Source organism: Microplitis mediator, chromosome 11, assembly GCF_029852145.1.
Source record: "Microplitis mediator isolate UGA2020A chromosome 11, iyMicMedi2.1, whole genome shotgun sequence".
NCBI lineage: Eukaryota > Metazoa > Arthropoda > Insecta > Hymenoptera > Braconidae > Microplitis > Microplitis mediator.
In genome coordinates, this window is record NC_079979.1 from 20163486 (window position 1) to 20180096 (window position 16611).

Consider the following 16611-nt stretch of genomic DNA (forward strand, 5'->3'; position numbering starts at 1 on the left):
ATTATAAAAATACTCAATTATTAAGTAGAAAAAAAAATTTCCGATTACTCGTGAGCGTATTCTTCAATAATTTCCACATCTCAGTGTAAAAATAAATGAACAAAAGTTTTTCCTATCACGACCATCAAGTCTTTGGTTCTCTGTCTCTAGTCTTCCAAAAAACGGGCTCTGGTCGGCAGGTAGCAAAGTACGCAAAGAACTAAACAGAAAATATGTCAAGACAAGCTGACAGATAAGAGGAAAGTTTACCAAGAGATTTAAGTTTTTTATCTGGCCTTTAAAAAATCCGAGTTTATTTTACGATTAATTTTATTGTCAATTACGCCCTTTGACATTGATTTCGTAGGGTGAAATTGCCCTGATAATTTATATAGACGTGATATGAGATGCTAGTGGACATAAGAGGGAGAGAAAAAAAAAAGAGTACGAATGAAGGTTACGTCAGCGTTGATGTTTAGTTTAGTTGTGTAGAATAAGCGAACCGTGGTATGGAACACGCGTATTTCTAGATACATTTAACATTAGGTTTAGTTCGTATCGTGCTTGGTATGGTCTCTACTCCTATCCACTAATACCAACCAACAGAGAAATATAAAGAGGGTTCTCGATAGCCACCTGGCTGGCTCCTCTCTTTCCCCTTTGGTTTATACTCTACCCCACTCAACTTATTGCCAACTCTTGTCTCATATACATACAAATATATATATATAGATGTATTTCTCCCTTTTACTTTATGCTGAATTGATATCAAGGGGTGGCGGTCGGACACGCAAATAAACTTGACGATAAATCCTCCGATAGCTCATGATTACGCATAAATATTATGGATATTAATAATAATAATAAATAAATATATAAATTATTTGGAGTGTGTGTTTGAAGTATTAATTAAAATAGCTTGTAATGTATGAGAAAATAAAAATCCAAATGTATAAAATAAAAATGTGAGAGAGTAAATCTAACGGAGTTTATTTCAGCCAACGTTTTTGGCACCGTCTACGGCAAATAGTAAACTACGAGCTAAATAAAACGAATTATAAGTAAAAGAGAAAGCAGGAAAACTTAAGAGAGTCTAAGTGCTGTGGAGAATCGCAAAGGAGAGATGGAATAAAAAATAAAAAGTTAAGTAAAATAATTTCATCTGCTAGAGCTTTTGCTGATGTGTCTTCTCCGTCTTACCGTCGAGTCCGTCAGCCTATTTATATCGTTAAGAAGGGCGGCTTAATGACTCTCAAGAACTGTCACAACGAGTGAGATACGATCCTGGGGTGTCATCAGTACATTCAATAAATACACTCAAGACATTTAAATATTTTTTTATCGAAAAATTTACTTTTAACTTCCGATATTTACGTCAAATTAATTTATCAGATTGAAATTTTTTTGAGTTATTTTTAACGATCGTAATTACGCGTAATCGATTCTCAAAAAAATATCCATATTACCGTGACACGGCTAAGATAAGATAAAGATATCAATAGAGCGATCAGTTTTAAAAATAATTAGAGAAAATGCATGCGTAAGTACGGAAAAAAAACACGCAGATAATTTTTGAGTAAAAATTACCCATAAACTTTAAAAATTAGTGTTTGAAATTATAACTCGAAACCCGGGTGTCAATATGGAGGATTTTAAAATTCCAAATAATAAATTTTCAAAGTATCAGTTACGATTTTTAAAATTCAAATATTAATTTTTCTTGCATAGACAATTAATATTCATACTAATCCAGTAATTCTATAGAAATTGCACTTGATTTACATGCTATCGAGTAGTATATTTTACAATGTGCATGGGAAAAATTTATATATTTATCACATCTCAGTGTCAAACTTTTTGAGTAATTTTTACTAAAAATTTATCTGCGTCAAGGATTTCTTGAGACAAAAAATTTTTACTCGCCCCTAAAAAATTTTTTGTATTATGAATTGAAAAAAAATTCCTAAGACAAGAAAAAATTTCTAGTCCAAAGATAATTTTTGTTTTCATTTCGTAATGCAAAATTTTTCTTGCGCCAAGAAATTAAAATTTTTTCCTCTGTAGATTAATAGAAAAATAAAAAAAAAGATCTAGCTTGTTTTGTTAGCCAGGTTTTATCAGATTGAATATAATAAGGATTATATATTTATTAAAAATAATAAATCCCTAAGTGCAAGAGACAGTTGTCAAAGATTTAATGCTAACCCACAGATCATTTGCAGTTATTTATCTGCTGCACGTGAGTGTCTTGGACATTATGTACAAATATAAATTAAATTAGTAATATATACATATATGAATATATATATAATAGTAACACGCGTTTTATATTTTAGATTCAATGTTATATCTGAGTGTATGTCAATTGTTGGAGCCAGAACTGACGATAACGGCTGATCGAATTTATGTAACGCTTATATATACATATATATGTGTACATGTATACATGCCAGTCAACGGGGAATTATTTTTTGATCAAGTGTCAAGATAACGGACGAGAAATTGTCCAATCAATTTTTTAAATCTTATTTGTATGCAAATAAAATTTTTATTTTGTAATTTGACGGCACAATTGGACTTTAAAATGCGTAATTTATATCGTTAAGAATTTACTATATATATATCTCTGTAAATATTTAGGAAATTTAATATATTTTTGAATGAAACAATAGCCGGCGATGTTGTCATCGGTATTACAAAATTCGTTACGTTTAAATCCTACGCAAAGCAAAACCGTCAGACTTACGTGCGTCGATATTTATATATTTATATTTATTGTGAATGGGAATAAAAAATAAAACTCACTCCAAAAATAATGCACAGTATCCATCCAAGTCGCGGGCAATTTGGGGTTTCCTGCGCGTGACGCGATAGGAGGCCACGGTTAAAAAGTTCGTAGGGGAGCGGCGAAAAACGCGCGCGTCCCAGCTGCTTTTTGTGCGCGCGAACTAAAATTACAAATAAGTTTCCTTTAAATTATAAAACTCAAATTCTACGATTAAATATCTGTCTAAAAAAATAATAAAACACTCACTCTTCACTTATCACTCAATAATAAGAGAGATAATTACTAAAAGTATTTCACTTTTAATTAACCAGTAAATTACTTGTCGCGTTTTATTACCAGTTGGTTTTTTAAAAATTCTGTACCAGTGACATTTCACAAACTCCACATCGTAAATATCATTATTATCAGTCACGTTTTCATCTGCACATAAGTACGCAAAATTAAAACACCAAATAAACAAAAACCAAAAAACAAAAAAAAAATTTTTTTTCAAACCGTTAAAAAACACTGTCCGTCTTGGAGCAAGACGTCGACGTTCATCCGTCGGAGCACTTTTAAAAACAACAAATATTTAATAGAACAGAGTAGTGGTCGTATCGCGGACTCGTTTTTTCTTCGGGAAAAATAAATTTTATTGTTATTTCCCTCGAGAAATAATCGGGCCCTGGTTACTCGTGTTTTAAGTTTCGCAAAGTGTGTATTTGTCGAGTGTATTTAGTCGTACCCTTTCCCTGTTGGCCAAGAGCGCGCGCTAACCCGCTCACTCCCTCTCGCACAACTGCCCACGTTCTGTGTGGGCTCGAACACAACTCCCTCTACTCTCTCTTCTCTCCGTCCGAACGTCTGTCTGTCTGTCTCTGTCGCTCTTAGCCGCCGTTTTCCACCACGCCACCGGATCAATAATTCACCATATATTATCCAACTAACGGACTAGAGACTAGACGCGAGCAAGAAAACCGCGAGTATCATCATCACGAGTGTCTTACTGTGCTCTTTGTGCACCAGTCGTACATCAAGATGTTGATAACCCCAGCAAACATTCATTTATTTTTTGAATAATCGACCGGCAGTACGGTACAGGACTCGGACAGATCTAAAATAATAATAAAAAAAAATATAAGTGGTGTTGTAATGAAACGGCAACGCGACGGTGGATTTTCGTTTCGGGCAGAGCTAGAGGACTCAGGATTTTATAGCCGGCTGGCTGGTACTCGAACTCGGTCTACTCACTTGCCGTTGGGTTTATTCGCGCAGGCCAACCACGGACGTTTACGGGTAACAAACACACGGATCACCAACCAAACAACCTTTCAAAATTACACTTCACTTGCTAAAAAAAATAATAATAATAATTATGAAAATAAATAAATTAATAATCGAGCTACTGATGAGTAAAATAAATAAATATCATGTTTATTTTAAAAATAATGAATCACAAGGACTTGTATGTACTCACCGGAAGTAAAGAGTGGAATAATAAATAAATAAAAAAATATTTCAAGTATCGGCGGAATCGGTGATCGCGTTACTCTTACTGCCACGGTACAACGTTCACGTTACATACACACAATAATTTTATTATTAAAACTTTTATTGGTATTACTGTTATTTATCGGTATAAAAAAGTAAATAATTAAAAATTTAAGTTTAAATAAATCGCGTGAGTGTTTGGTACTTACCACAAGACGAGATGATGTGATAAGCAGGCCGGTTTTCACAAAATTCAGACAGTATTCGGTCCGTAAATATGAGGAGTTACTCTGTTTTTGGTATGCCAGGAATGGCACAAAGAATCTAGACAACGCACACGCCTAGTGCGCACCCGGTTTGCGCACACGCTGACACCGAGCGGCCGCGGGAGAAACCAGAACCCGAGACCAGCCGAACTAATGCGTAACTCCACGAACGGCACCTCGCTTATTCGCCGTTACCCCAATACCCCCTACTGCCCGCGGAGATGTACCACGTGACAGTCCCCTCCAAGGGACGTTAAATAGACGGTCAGTCGCAGCACTCGCAGCATGCACGTATGGGAAGAAACCGGCTGATGTGACTCCTGCGGCCAACTCTATACTCTACACCCTGTACACTTTACAATACTCTATATTATATATATCTGACTACTCTTACCAACTCGTACACAGTCCCAGTGGCTTTCATCGTTTTGTTTCGATGAGGCACTTGTTGATTTTCATTCAGATTTTTTTTTTTTCATCATTTATGTTAATAGCCGACTATTGTAACAGAAGTCCACCAGATAATTTTTCAGAATTTAAATCCAACTAAACTTATTTTTTTTAATTGTAGATTTTTTCAGCAAAGTTAAGGGGTACACAGAAAAAAAGGATTCCTTGGCACAAGAATTTTTTACTCGCCCCAAGAAAATTTTTTTCCAGCCCAAGAAATTTTTTGCATTATGAATTGAAAACAGAAATTTTCTTACGGCGAGAATTAATTTTCTCAGAGCAAGAAAAAACTTTTTGAGTCAATAAATTTTTTCTCGTCCCAAGGAAATTTTTGTGTTCAATTTATAATACAAAAAAATTCTTGCGCCCAGAAATTTTTTTTTTCTGTGTAACGGTAACCGATTTTCAATTCAATTTAATTTACGGACAAACATTAGAAACCTGAAATAGAGAGTCTTTAGCGTTTTTTAAAGCCTTAACAAAGAGCTAGAAATTTCGTATTTTCAAAAATTCAAATTCGTCTCCGAGAAAAATTGTTTTAAAATTATCATTTACTCTACGAGTGCAACCAAGACAGTCCCGTTTATTTTTCTGAGTGTGAGAAAGATGATCCTGAAGTTAGCAGACATTTAAAAATTTTTGAATTTTCGTATTTCAACAAATCAATTGCGAAAAAATAAAATAAAAATATGCACATGTAGAAAATTTAAAAAACTACAGGTGCAATTTTTTCAAATATTTTTTTTTTTATGTTTTATCGTCTAAAAAAAATCCAAAAATTATTAGTCGTCTGCTAACTTCAGTATCATGTGAGAAAGAGGTCCGATACCGTATTCTCTTAAGGCTGGGCCTTAGCCCTAATTATTTGTTAAATAATTATCATGACAGCGATTTTCTTAGCTTCTGACAAAAAAGCAGAAGACGATTTTCCCTAGAAAATTTAAAAAGTAATTAGAGTTTTAGAGGCCGAGCCTCTGAGAATCCTGCAGCCTGCAGGTCCTGCAGGTTTCGCAATATTGCTTGCATTGAATCTGCAATCGAACAGGTAAAGGTGCACATGCACTGGAGTTACAAAGAGAGGGAAAAAGTAAGAATGAGCTGGGTTGAGTATATACTTAACGGATCCAAGGAGCAGAGGCTGAGGATAAAGCTAAGACGAGTAGAGCAGGAACAAGGATAACTGACCCACTGAAGAGGCGGTTATCTTTGTTAAATCCAACAACACGATTCTTTACTGTTTGTGTTGGGTGTATTCACTAGAAAAATACGAAATAGAAATAAATTACTGGAATATACTTTGGCCTCGGTGAGACTGCAGGTTGTCCCTTTAAACGGTTTAAAAGTACTTTAAATTTCAGTTCACAGAACTACGATGGTACCATCATGTCTTCATCTAACGATCCCCAGGATTTACCTGAAGTTTTTTTTTTTTTCTCTCTTTTTTCAAAAGAAGTAACGTAATTTATTGGACTTGCTTGCGTGACGGATTATGTTTATTACAGAAATAAACAATTGGCTCACAGTTGTTCTCATATTTTTATATATGTATTATTTAAACATAAGTCTGTGATGTTAAATTACTCCACGACAGGCAATTATTATAATTTGTGGCAAATCATCTACACAAGTCCGCTAATATTTATAATAATTAATTACAATCCTAATAAAGAGGTTGATTATTGCGGCATAATTATTTAAATGATAAAATCTTCGGAAGTTGATATGTGTATACAGACGGTATTGTTTACCCGATTCGCTGGCAAATTGAGGTCCAAGAATGGTCGTCCTGATTACCTAGCGTGGTATTACTTAATTAAAGTACCAACTATAGTATCGTACAGGGACCAGAGTTTCCTTTACATCTGTTTAAACTGAGAATGAGCAAGCATCCCGAAGTAGTGTGTGTGTTGTTCACTACCCTTTGGCGAAACTAAATCGTTAGTTTAATTGCAATTTCACGTATACGCATCAGTGATATTTAACCTGGTATATATATGTACAAGTATATACATATACATGTCTCTTTATGTGCAGGTAAACATAATTAATATATTGAGCACGAAAAAAGGAGCAAAAATTACTTTTCGCGCCAAAAATTTAAAAAAGTATTTATTCAAACCTTCATTAGGTTGCCGATATAGTCAGGACTTATTATGAGACTGCATTTTAAATGAGAAAATTTTTTCGAGGTTTTTAGTCAAATTTTTCATATAACCTCAGACTGATTCGGAGTAAAATTTAAAAAAACGATAAATTTTTCATGAAAGATTTAATTTTTTCCGTGGATAGAAATCATATATTCAAATAGAATATCTTGCAAAATATTGTATGCCATCTAAATCAGTATTCAAATAAAAAAAAAAATAGGATTAGTTCTCTAAATATTTTTCATTGACTCGATATGTTGGTACGACAATAACAACATTAGCCGTTAGTTACTTACATTGAAACCTGTGAATAAGTCAGTATATTTTCTGTTGCCATTTCCCATTATGCAATGTCGCGCTTTGCATTCAATAGAGTTTTCTCAGTGTATACATACACATACACATACATATATATATAATAATGAGGCAGTAGTGTAAGTTTATATATACCAAGAAGCCTCGAGCGAGAAAGAGCCGATACGAGCAAGTTCATCGACACGAACACGAACACGAATACGATGAAGCAAACCGTCTCTACCACTACGTCTCTGCCTCTACTTAAACTACTCGAGTAGAGCCATGCCACCTGACTCTGACTCCTGACTCCAGCAAGAAATTTCGCCGAGTCGCGATAAACCTCCGCCGCCGATCCCGACCTCCACGCTCATATTCTCTCACCTGACTATGCCTGATAAATATATACATATATATGTCCACATAAAAACTTTATTCCGTACTTATACATCAATAAATTGTTTGAACAAAGTTGTGTATTCTCTTTCCGAGATTTTTTTTTTTGTATGTCAATAGGGGAAATTAATAATATGAATAAATGTACGAAATTATTTTCGTGGAATCTACTCAAAAGTATGTGTAGACACTAAATTAAGTTTTAATTGAACTGATGAAGCAGAGTTCGGTGGGTTTACTATTGAATCGTTAATATTACGAGTAGTTTCTGGAATCCCGCACTCAATAATGCCATTGGCTATTGCTTTTCCAACTTTGTGTCTGATATATCCTCCAGAGTTTAACTAAATGATGATGATGATGATGATGATGATGATGATGATGATGATGGTGTCGATAAAATTCAATAGATCTTGATCGTACTGATAATTGACATTTAGACAAACGCGCTTAATAAAAAGTGAAATAGCAGAGATGAATAATGGAGATGGAATAATAATGGAAAGTTTAATGGGTAAAAAAAACTAAAAGTGATGAACGAATATAAACATAGCGAATTGATCGAGTACGACGAGGCATGTCGTGTTCATTGTCCGGTTTCACATATGAGCCACGTGAGTAATATTGCTGCAAGTCAACTATATGTATATGTCTATGTATATGTACCATTCTCTAGTACAACTTGGTGATGCCTCAACAATGGGACGCTCCACTCGTGGGTTCAGTGGATTTGATTATTGCATCGTTCGCTGTCCGCAAAAGATTGACGGAAATGCGGTCGAAGGATTGAATTTCATAGATTCTTTATATACAATTCTGTCGTCTGTCTGTCTCCCATTAAGCCATTAAACGACTTTGATTTTTATTTCATTTTATTTAATGAATAATAATAATAATTGACGGTGGCATACAATAATTACACTAAAAAATTTTCGGAGTGAAATCCACTCCAAAGGGGAGTTTATTTGAATATTTATCTAAATCAAATCTAGATCACTCCGAAATCACTCCGCTGGACAAACAAACTCCCTATTTCGCGTGCCAAATGCCAAAAGGGCGTATTACAGCAGTTAGATAGGGTTCCATGCCAAAAGGGCGTATAAAAAAATTTTTTTTGTCATTTTGTTTAGAATCGCTCGAAACGTAAAGATCTGCAGAAAAAAAATTTTTGACGTACTATCACCAAAAGGGCGTATATCTTTAGATCTTTGTATCTTTGTATCTAAAGATATACGCCCTTTTGGCTTTGAAATTTTTTTTTTATTTTGAGGCTTAGAACATGTTTACAAAACGATTGGCACCAAAAGCAAAAAAATTATACGCCCTTTTGGTTCTTCAAAGCCAAAAGGGCGTATAACTTTTATACGCCCTTTTGGCATTTGGCACGCGATTTACTCCATATGCGGAGCGATTTTGTCTTAAAACTCCGGAACTCCGATCGACGGAGTGAATTACAATTTAAATAAAATCCGTAATCACTCCGAATTCATTTCCGGTTTATTACACTGTTAGGTACCTGATGTTTTACAAAAAAAAATTTAGAGATTTCGCCTGATGATGACGTGATCAACGTCGAAAGGTTGCCAATTAATTAAATTTCAACATCTGTCAAATAAAATTAATAGATTGGGAAAGCCCTAGAATTAAAATTTTCAATCAACGACGTGCATCTTACTGCAATAACTACAAATATATTAAATTTTGAGTAATCATAGACTCGGTAAAAGTTAAAAATAAAAAAGTGAAATAACATAAATAAGAGTTTTACGATGAGCTGTATATAAAAGTGTAGGAGGAGGACAAGAGGGTATAAAAGAATGAAGGTTTGAAATAAGGGTGAGACGGTTGGTATAAAATTCCGTGCGTCGTTAAAGGCGGAGATTTACCTCGCGTGCCAGGTATTAAAATATCGCGTCGTCGCCTCGCGGATGGCACATTCGAAAATTCCTCGTGTACCTATAAACGACGAACGAGAAACGAGAAACGACGAGCGACGAACGAGACGAGGTCTAGGACGAGTTACGGATGAGGAGAATGAGGATGAGGGTTGTGCAGAAGGGGTGAATTCGCACACGCCAGGAAGCTGGGCGGAATTGTGGGAGGATTTCACCTGCGAATATACCGTCAGGATTGTACGGGACACATTCCCGACGAATTCTTCTTATCGAACGGAATGTCCGGAACTCCATGGAAGATATTATTATTTAGATATTGCTATCAGGATGACATCATAATGTAGTTGAAGAAACTTTCGAATCCTTCGGATGCCTTTTTACTCGAATTGTGCTAAAAATTATTATAATTATCGACTGAATACCTACTGATTTTCTAACCATCATTTCAACTGATGCTCTATAGAATAGGGGAGGGATGGGGGCAAAACGGAGTACTTAAGGAAATACTGAGTTTTCGGGGACTCAACTCTGAGGACACCCCATTTCGCCCCCCTCCTTCAGCCCTAAATAAATTCATTTACTCAAATTTTGAAACCTTTTGACTTATACTTTATTTCATGATGATACCATTATACAATTGTATTCAAACATACTGAGTATTTTTATTTATTGTACACTAAAAAGACGTATTTTTTTTATTTTAACAAGTCTTGAAAGTTTATTGGGTGCATTAGATTGGCCGTGAGTTTAATACTTAATTATTAATAATAATAATAATAACAATAATTTAAAATTAATTTGTATCGTTGAGATTAAAATTACTGATTATCAGTATAATCAATTTTTAGAAATCACTCTCTCTTTTCTTCTGTCATTATTTTTTTTTTCACACAACATTAGACATCAACCCTTGGTACGAATGATCATCGGGCTTTATTAAGATCAACAGAGATCAATTGTCTCAGTTATGGGTTATTTTTAAATTATCATTCGACCAAAGTCTTTTTCCAAGCACCATAAATCGATTCCAATTAGTTATAAAAATATACATACATACATATATATGTACATGTATACATATTAGGGTGTCTAGAGAAAAAAGGATTTTTGGCGCAAGAATTATTTTGCATCATGAATTGAAGAAAAAAATTTCTTTAAGATTTGAAAAAATTTATCGACGCTCGAAATTTTTTATCGCCCCCATGAAATTGGAATGAAGGGCTGAGATTTTAGCAGAATTTTTCTTCGACCTCTTCTGCAAAATTTTCATATGAGTGAAAAAAAAAACATCAATTTTTTTTAACACCCTAATATATATATCCACATATATATAATAATTATATATAAAAGATAAACAATAATTGTATTGATAAATATAAAAATAATGTCAATTTTAAAAAAATTTTAATTGTAAATTGGACACACGTTTTTTTTCGATATTTTAAATATCAAAGTTTTATTTAAAATCATTACACGTGCGATTTAATTTAACATTTAACATATTTTATTTATGTCTTTAGACAGATATGTGTGTGTTGAGTAATTTCCATCTCTTTTGTTTACTTTTTCCTCACATCATTTCAAAATTTATTACTATACATACATATATCCTTTCATTTGTAATTTAATTAATTTCTTTCTTTTATTTATCACTTTATTTATTCATTTCAATCACATGATTAATCTCTACCACGCCGAGTTACACTTAAAATACAGTAATAACAAAAACAAATTCTTTAAACAATTAAACATAAATAAAAATAATTAATAAATAAATTTAAAAAAATATATATCAATTAAAACTGAGCTTTGACATTTAATTTTTCTATCAAATAAATCACTGGAACTCTCGAGATACTTTTACGTATCACTCTAATTTTTTCTATTGTATATTTACTGTATATATTTTACATATATATTTATAAAATAAAATATCAAAGTATTGTTATAATTAAAATAAATACAAATAAAAAAATTACAACCATAAAAAAAATGATTAAAAATATTTACCAATAATAATAATAATCTTATAATTTATCCGTACATTTAAAAGTACGATGACAGTCTACGTGCATTGTAATTACGTTTTACTTTTGATGAAATATTATTATTATTATTTGTTTTTTTATCATTTCTAATAAATTACAGTTTCGTAATTATACTTTACACTAGATTTATTTTATCATAATAAACATAATTCAATTATTTAGTATTGACAAAAAAAGTTATTATAATTACACACTTTTTTTTTAAATTAAAATCCGCTCATGTTTTGCGTATAAAAAAAATTCAAAGTCTCTACGGTTTTTTTTACCGCAATTATTAAATATAATAAATTTTAAATGCATTTATTTTTTTTTTTATAATAATAATATCCTAAGGACATATTTAATATCTCGTTAATTAAAATTTTATTATGCCGACTAGACTGCATGAGTAAAACGACTAGATGTCTTATTGCACTCGTAGTTTACGCACACTCATAAATTATCTAATTAATTAATTAATTATTTTATCAATTTACTATAAATTATCAATCGATTATTCATCAACTTTAAAAAAAATTTAATATATATTCATATATATAATGCACGGTATTAATAAATAATGAATATATCGATTGTTCATCACGTTTAAATTCATTTTTTATAGCTTACAGACATTAATATTCTCACTCCATAATAATCAGTATAAATCTCTGTTTAGAGGTACAACAAGAAAAGGCCTTATCACGTTCAAAATCATCTGACAAGTGCCCAGTGCCATATTTTTTTTACTTTATTTAATTATCAATAAATTACTTTATTATTGTTTTCAGTTTTGGAAGCATCAGATTCGAGATTGGCAAATGAATTTCCTAGAAGTTAGCGTCTAATAACGAACATCAGGGCATCAGGCACTTAAAGATGAAATTAATTAAAATTTAATTTTAGTTATAATGACAATTGTTATTATTATTCATATTAATTTATCGATTAATTATTTACAATCATTAATCGAGTTTTGTCGCGGGTAATCCGTATCCGACAATTAATTGTTCTTTTGGAAAATCCATTATTACAGTCACGTGAAAACCCATATTTGCACATGCTATTATATATTCACACAGTGAAAACCAACTAAATGCTGTAAAAAAAAATTTTATATTTTATTTTATGTAATTTTTTATTTTATTTAATTAATTTAGAGACCACTTGAGTTTGCGCTCTGATAAGAAGGGCTCGGAAAAATTTTCTCATTTTTTTTCTATTAATTAATCGAGAGTTCTTACAACAAAAAATATTTTTGTAGTCTAGATTATTTGAGGTCTCCAGTTGAGAAAAAAAATAGAAAAAAATGTGAGAATCCCAGTAGATGTTTTTATATATTTATTTCCGAACCCTCGTCTCCGAAACGCGCATACTCGAGCGAGCCCTCAATATCTGTAATAAAAAAAAAGGTAATTACCTAAATCATGACACAGCAATCGGTGTTTCAAAAAAAATATTATAAGGCCAACTGTACTGACAATACTGGTAGTAAATAGAATTTCTTTATAGTGGAGGCTTTGTGCGTTGGGCGTCAGTAAACGACCCAGTTTAACTGCTGCCAACATGTACGTCAGTGAACTGACCATGAACATTATAAAGATTTTTTCATGAGCATCTGAAATAATATATAAATATTATCCTCTTATAAAATATATTTAAATACACGCGTAAAAAAATGATGCTTGAGATTAATCAGATGATAAGTTAAAGTATAAACTCAAGATATATTATTGGATTTAGTTAAAATAAACATCAATGACAATCCAGTTATCACTCTTATGAACTTTAATCATCTGACAAGGTCTCATTGTTAAGCCCGAGATAATCGTTTATGATTGCCTCGGGTTGATGCTGGTTTATAATTTCACTCACAGTAATTTTCTCGATTAGATATATATGTTACGCCACACAATGCGGCTATTTCAATAATATTTAACCAAAAGCACACATTCAATAGTCTGCATCCAATCATTTTCTTTGGCAAATCTTCAAGAGCTGTTAATATTTTACGGTAATAAGAATGGTAGACTGTCGCTATGACAAGTCTTGGTCCAATGTGTAATGCAATCGTTACCCGCCAGAAATATCTCTGTGGTGATACGCCTGTGATTGCTGATATTGATGGCAGGACGTTGTACACCTGCGAAAAAAAAAATATTTATTTTACTCCGTATGATGATCAACTATTTCCCGGTGGAAATTTTTCTCTAAAACAAATTAACAGAATTAGTACAGTTTCAAAATTTTATCTTATCTTGAAAACTGAGAAAGTGTTTCAAGTTACATAAAGTCCTGAGAAGTCAAATATTTAGTCAAATTTGGCCCCTGATTAAACAACTGAATTCGAGCGAATTAAAAATTTTAATTCTGTTATATTCTGTCAAATTCTGCAAAACTGAATTGAAAATTTGAATTAAACGGAATAAAACCGATTTAAAAATTAAAAAATCGTTTTAATTCAGTTTAATTCAGATTCAGAACCAGAAATTGGATAATTATTTTCGAATTAATCAGAATTTATCTGAATTAAATAGAATTAAAAATTTAATTCTGTTTAATTCTGTCGAATTCTGCAAAACAGAATTCACCTGAATTGAAAATTTGAATTTGAATTGAACAGAATAAAACCGATTTAAAAATTTCAAATTCGTTTTAATTCGGATTCAGAACCAGAAATTGGAGAATTATTTTCGAATTAATCAGAATTTATCTGAATTAAATAGAATTAAAAATTTAATTCTGTTTAATTCTGTCGAATTCTGCAAAACAGAATTCACCTGAATTGAAAATTTGAATTTGAATTAAACAGAATAAAACCGATTTAAAAATTTCAAATTCGTTTTAATTCAGTTTAATTCGGATTTAGAACCAGAAATTGGAGAATTATTTTTGAATTATCAGAATTTATCTGAATTAAATAGAATTAAAAATTTAATTCTGTTTAATTCGATCGAATTCAGTTGTTTAATCAGGGGCAGCTTTTCTAGAATAATTATTTTTTATAAGACAATAAAAAAGTTTTTTAGTTTAGCAGTAAGAGTTTACTTAAAAAAAAAATTTTCACTTTGTTATGGAACACAAAATTTTTTAGCGGGATTTCGAAAACTGAAACTGGTCAGTTTGCTGTAGTGTTTAAAAATTAACAAGATTTAATTATTTATTTATGAAAAAATGAACTTACACGACAATGTGTTTCATGGATATCATCCTGCTGGAATATATAAGCTGTCACAAAACAAATCAATAGTGTAACCAATGGTAAACATGCTGTAGCAACACACAGTTTTCTGAATGATATTGCCAGGTGAATTAAACTCTTGTTGTTATTCCCCACATTATTTATCTCCATCGCTTCCTTGTCCTTATCCTTATCCATTGGCCTCTCAGTTTCCGACATTTATTACGACTAAATATTCATATATATACACATATTTATTTATTACTTATCAACTTTATCCGATCGGTTCCAGTGAATGTTCAAAAAAAATTTTACATTTTTAAAAAAAGTCCGTAGTGCATCTCAGCTCTGTTTGGGTTTCAAAAAAATATGATACTTGAAATAAAATATAATTTAAAAAAAAAAGCAATTTTTGTTATAAAATAATTGTTTTTTTTTTTAGTTAGATAACTTGTACATTTTTAGAATCGATTATTTACTGCCTACACTTTTAGAACTAAAAATAGAAAAAAAGTAATTTTCAAATAAATAAAAATAAAACAAAAATTATAGTTGACATATTTATTAAACGTCAGCACTAAAAAATATAATAAAGTAATAAAATATTTATTGACCTTTTAAATAGATAATTAAAAATTATACACTCATCTCGATGCACCACTAAGATGACAGGGACCACGTAAAAATAATATTTAAACTGCAAATTGTTGAGTTAAAAATAACGAATTACTGATAAAAATTAATGTAACAATTAATCATTGTGGTGAGTATTTTTCAATGAATTAATTTTCCTCGCAATGCAAAGTGCTGACATGGAGTTACAGTTAAAAAATTTAAATAAATAATAAATAACTTTATAAAATATATGGAATCGATTTTCGGAGACGACAGGATTGAAACCGACCAACTCGGCAATCCCCATCTGACTTTCATGATCGACGCGGCGTTTGCTGTTTCGCGTTCATCTCGCGTCTCGCGCACACTAATCTTGCACACTTGCACACATCACACACGCACACTTACAATAATTAAACCGCTATTGTTATTACAATATTTTATTTTAATTTGTTTGCTTACTTATACTTTATTAATTTCCATTAAATATGCGCATTCATTTTTGAAATTTTAAATTTATGCGCACAAATGCTAATTTAATTTTTTTTGTAAACATATTGCAACATTACAATCACATGACTCACGTAATTTCATCTGTCCACATGACAGCTGCAAGTCGATAAGACACGAACTCTGCATCACCGGCAGTTGGTTTTAAAATTTAAAATTTTGATCATTTTGGCGGCAACTTTAAAGAGGGTCTGTAGTAATCCTTGTTCGAGCTTTTTTCTGAAACAAATCAAAATAAGACCGAGGCTCGATGTACTACTGTATGATCTAGCAATCTACGTTTTAATTTTTGAAAATGTTTATGTTTAAAAAAAAAAACGTCGACAAAGTTTCCATTTACTGCGCAAGTGCAACAAGGGCAGTACCGTTCGCCGACTTGAGTGTGACAGAGAAAAAACTTCAGACCCCACATAAATGCCGAATACTGATCTATACTCAAAATTTCTTTACTCAAGCACAAAGACGACATCTGTACTCAGTGACAACTATATTCAATGACAACTGTACTCGACTAAATTTTTGTAAACATCTCATCTATATTATGTTTTCTCGAAGTTCTCTATATTCAAAGGCATCTTTACTCAATATCCACA

The 16611-nt window shown here is 31.8% G+C and overlaps 2 protein-coding genes and 1 long non-coding RNA gene across 16 annotated transcripts in view; 1 reads left to right on the forward strand and 2 right to left on the reverse strand.

Annotated features, from left to right (window-relative positions):
* LOC130677030 (protein scalloped) overlaps positions 1-4720 on the reverse strand; it is an 84973-nt gene extending 80253 nt beyond the window's left edge. For 2 of the 13 annotated variants that reach the window (XM_057483556.1, XM_057483555.1), the window contains exons 1-4: positions 4447-4720; positions 4224-4301; positions 3998-4097; positions 2785-3860 (exon numbers count right to left, since the gene is read on the reverse strand). In XM_057483556.1, coding sequence (XP_057339539.1) covers positions 2785-2809 — 25 coding nt within the window. In that variant the 5' untranslated portion in view covers positions 2810-3860; positions 3998-4097; positions 4224-4301; positions 4447-4720. Of the gene's footprint in view, positions 1-2784; positions 3861-3997; positions 4098-4223; positions 4302-4446 lie in introns of those variants that run through there. The other 11 variants (XM_057483554.1, XM_057483552.1, XM_057483557.1 and 8 more) reach the window with 10 other exon arrangements.
* Positions 313-2581, forward strand: LOC130677032 (uncharacterized). Its single transcript, XR_008991514.1, has 3 exons — positions 313-1519; positions 2044-2218; positions 2316-2581. It is a non-coding gene; the product is annotated as an uncharacterized LOC130677032 (long non-coding RNA).
* A 5551-nt stretch (positions 4721-10271) lies between the features above and the next one.
* LOC130677452 (post-GPI attachment to proteins factor 2-like) lies at positions 10272-16105 on the reverse strand. Of its 2 annotated transcripts, none has more exons than XM_057484222.1 (5): positions 15971-16105; positions 14897-15241; positions 13588-13855; positions 13133-13330; positions 10272-12811 (listed from the first exon to the last, which is right to left on the reverse strand). In XM_057484222.1, the coding sequence occupies exons 2-5, from the start codon at positions 15110-15112 to the stop codon at positions 12678-12680; spliced, it is 816 nt and encodes a 271-aa protein (XP_057340205.1). In that variant the 5' UTR covers positions 15113-15241; positions 15971-16105; the 3' UTR covers positions 10272-12677. The 2 variants fall into 2 exon arrangements, with proteins under 2 accessions (XP_057340205.1, XP_057340204.1); XM_057484221.1 differs by lacking the exon at positions 15971-16105 and adding an exon at positions 15508-15962.
* Between the last annotated feature and the right edge of the window lie 506 nt (positions 16106-16611).

Coding starts and splice junctions, on each gene's coding strand:
- LOC130677452 (XM_057484222.1), bottom strand. CDS start 15,112: ATGTCGGAAACTGAGAGGCCAATGGATAAGGATAAGGACAAGGAAGCG. Junction 13,856..14,896: donor TCCATGAAACACATTGTCGT/GTAAGTTCATTT, acceptor TTTTTTTCGCAG/GTGTACAACGTCCTGCCATC. Junction 12,812..13,132: donor ATTGCTGTGTCATGATTTAG/GTAATTACCTTT, acceptor TTTTTTTTACAG/CATTTAGTTGGTTTTCACTG.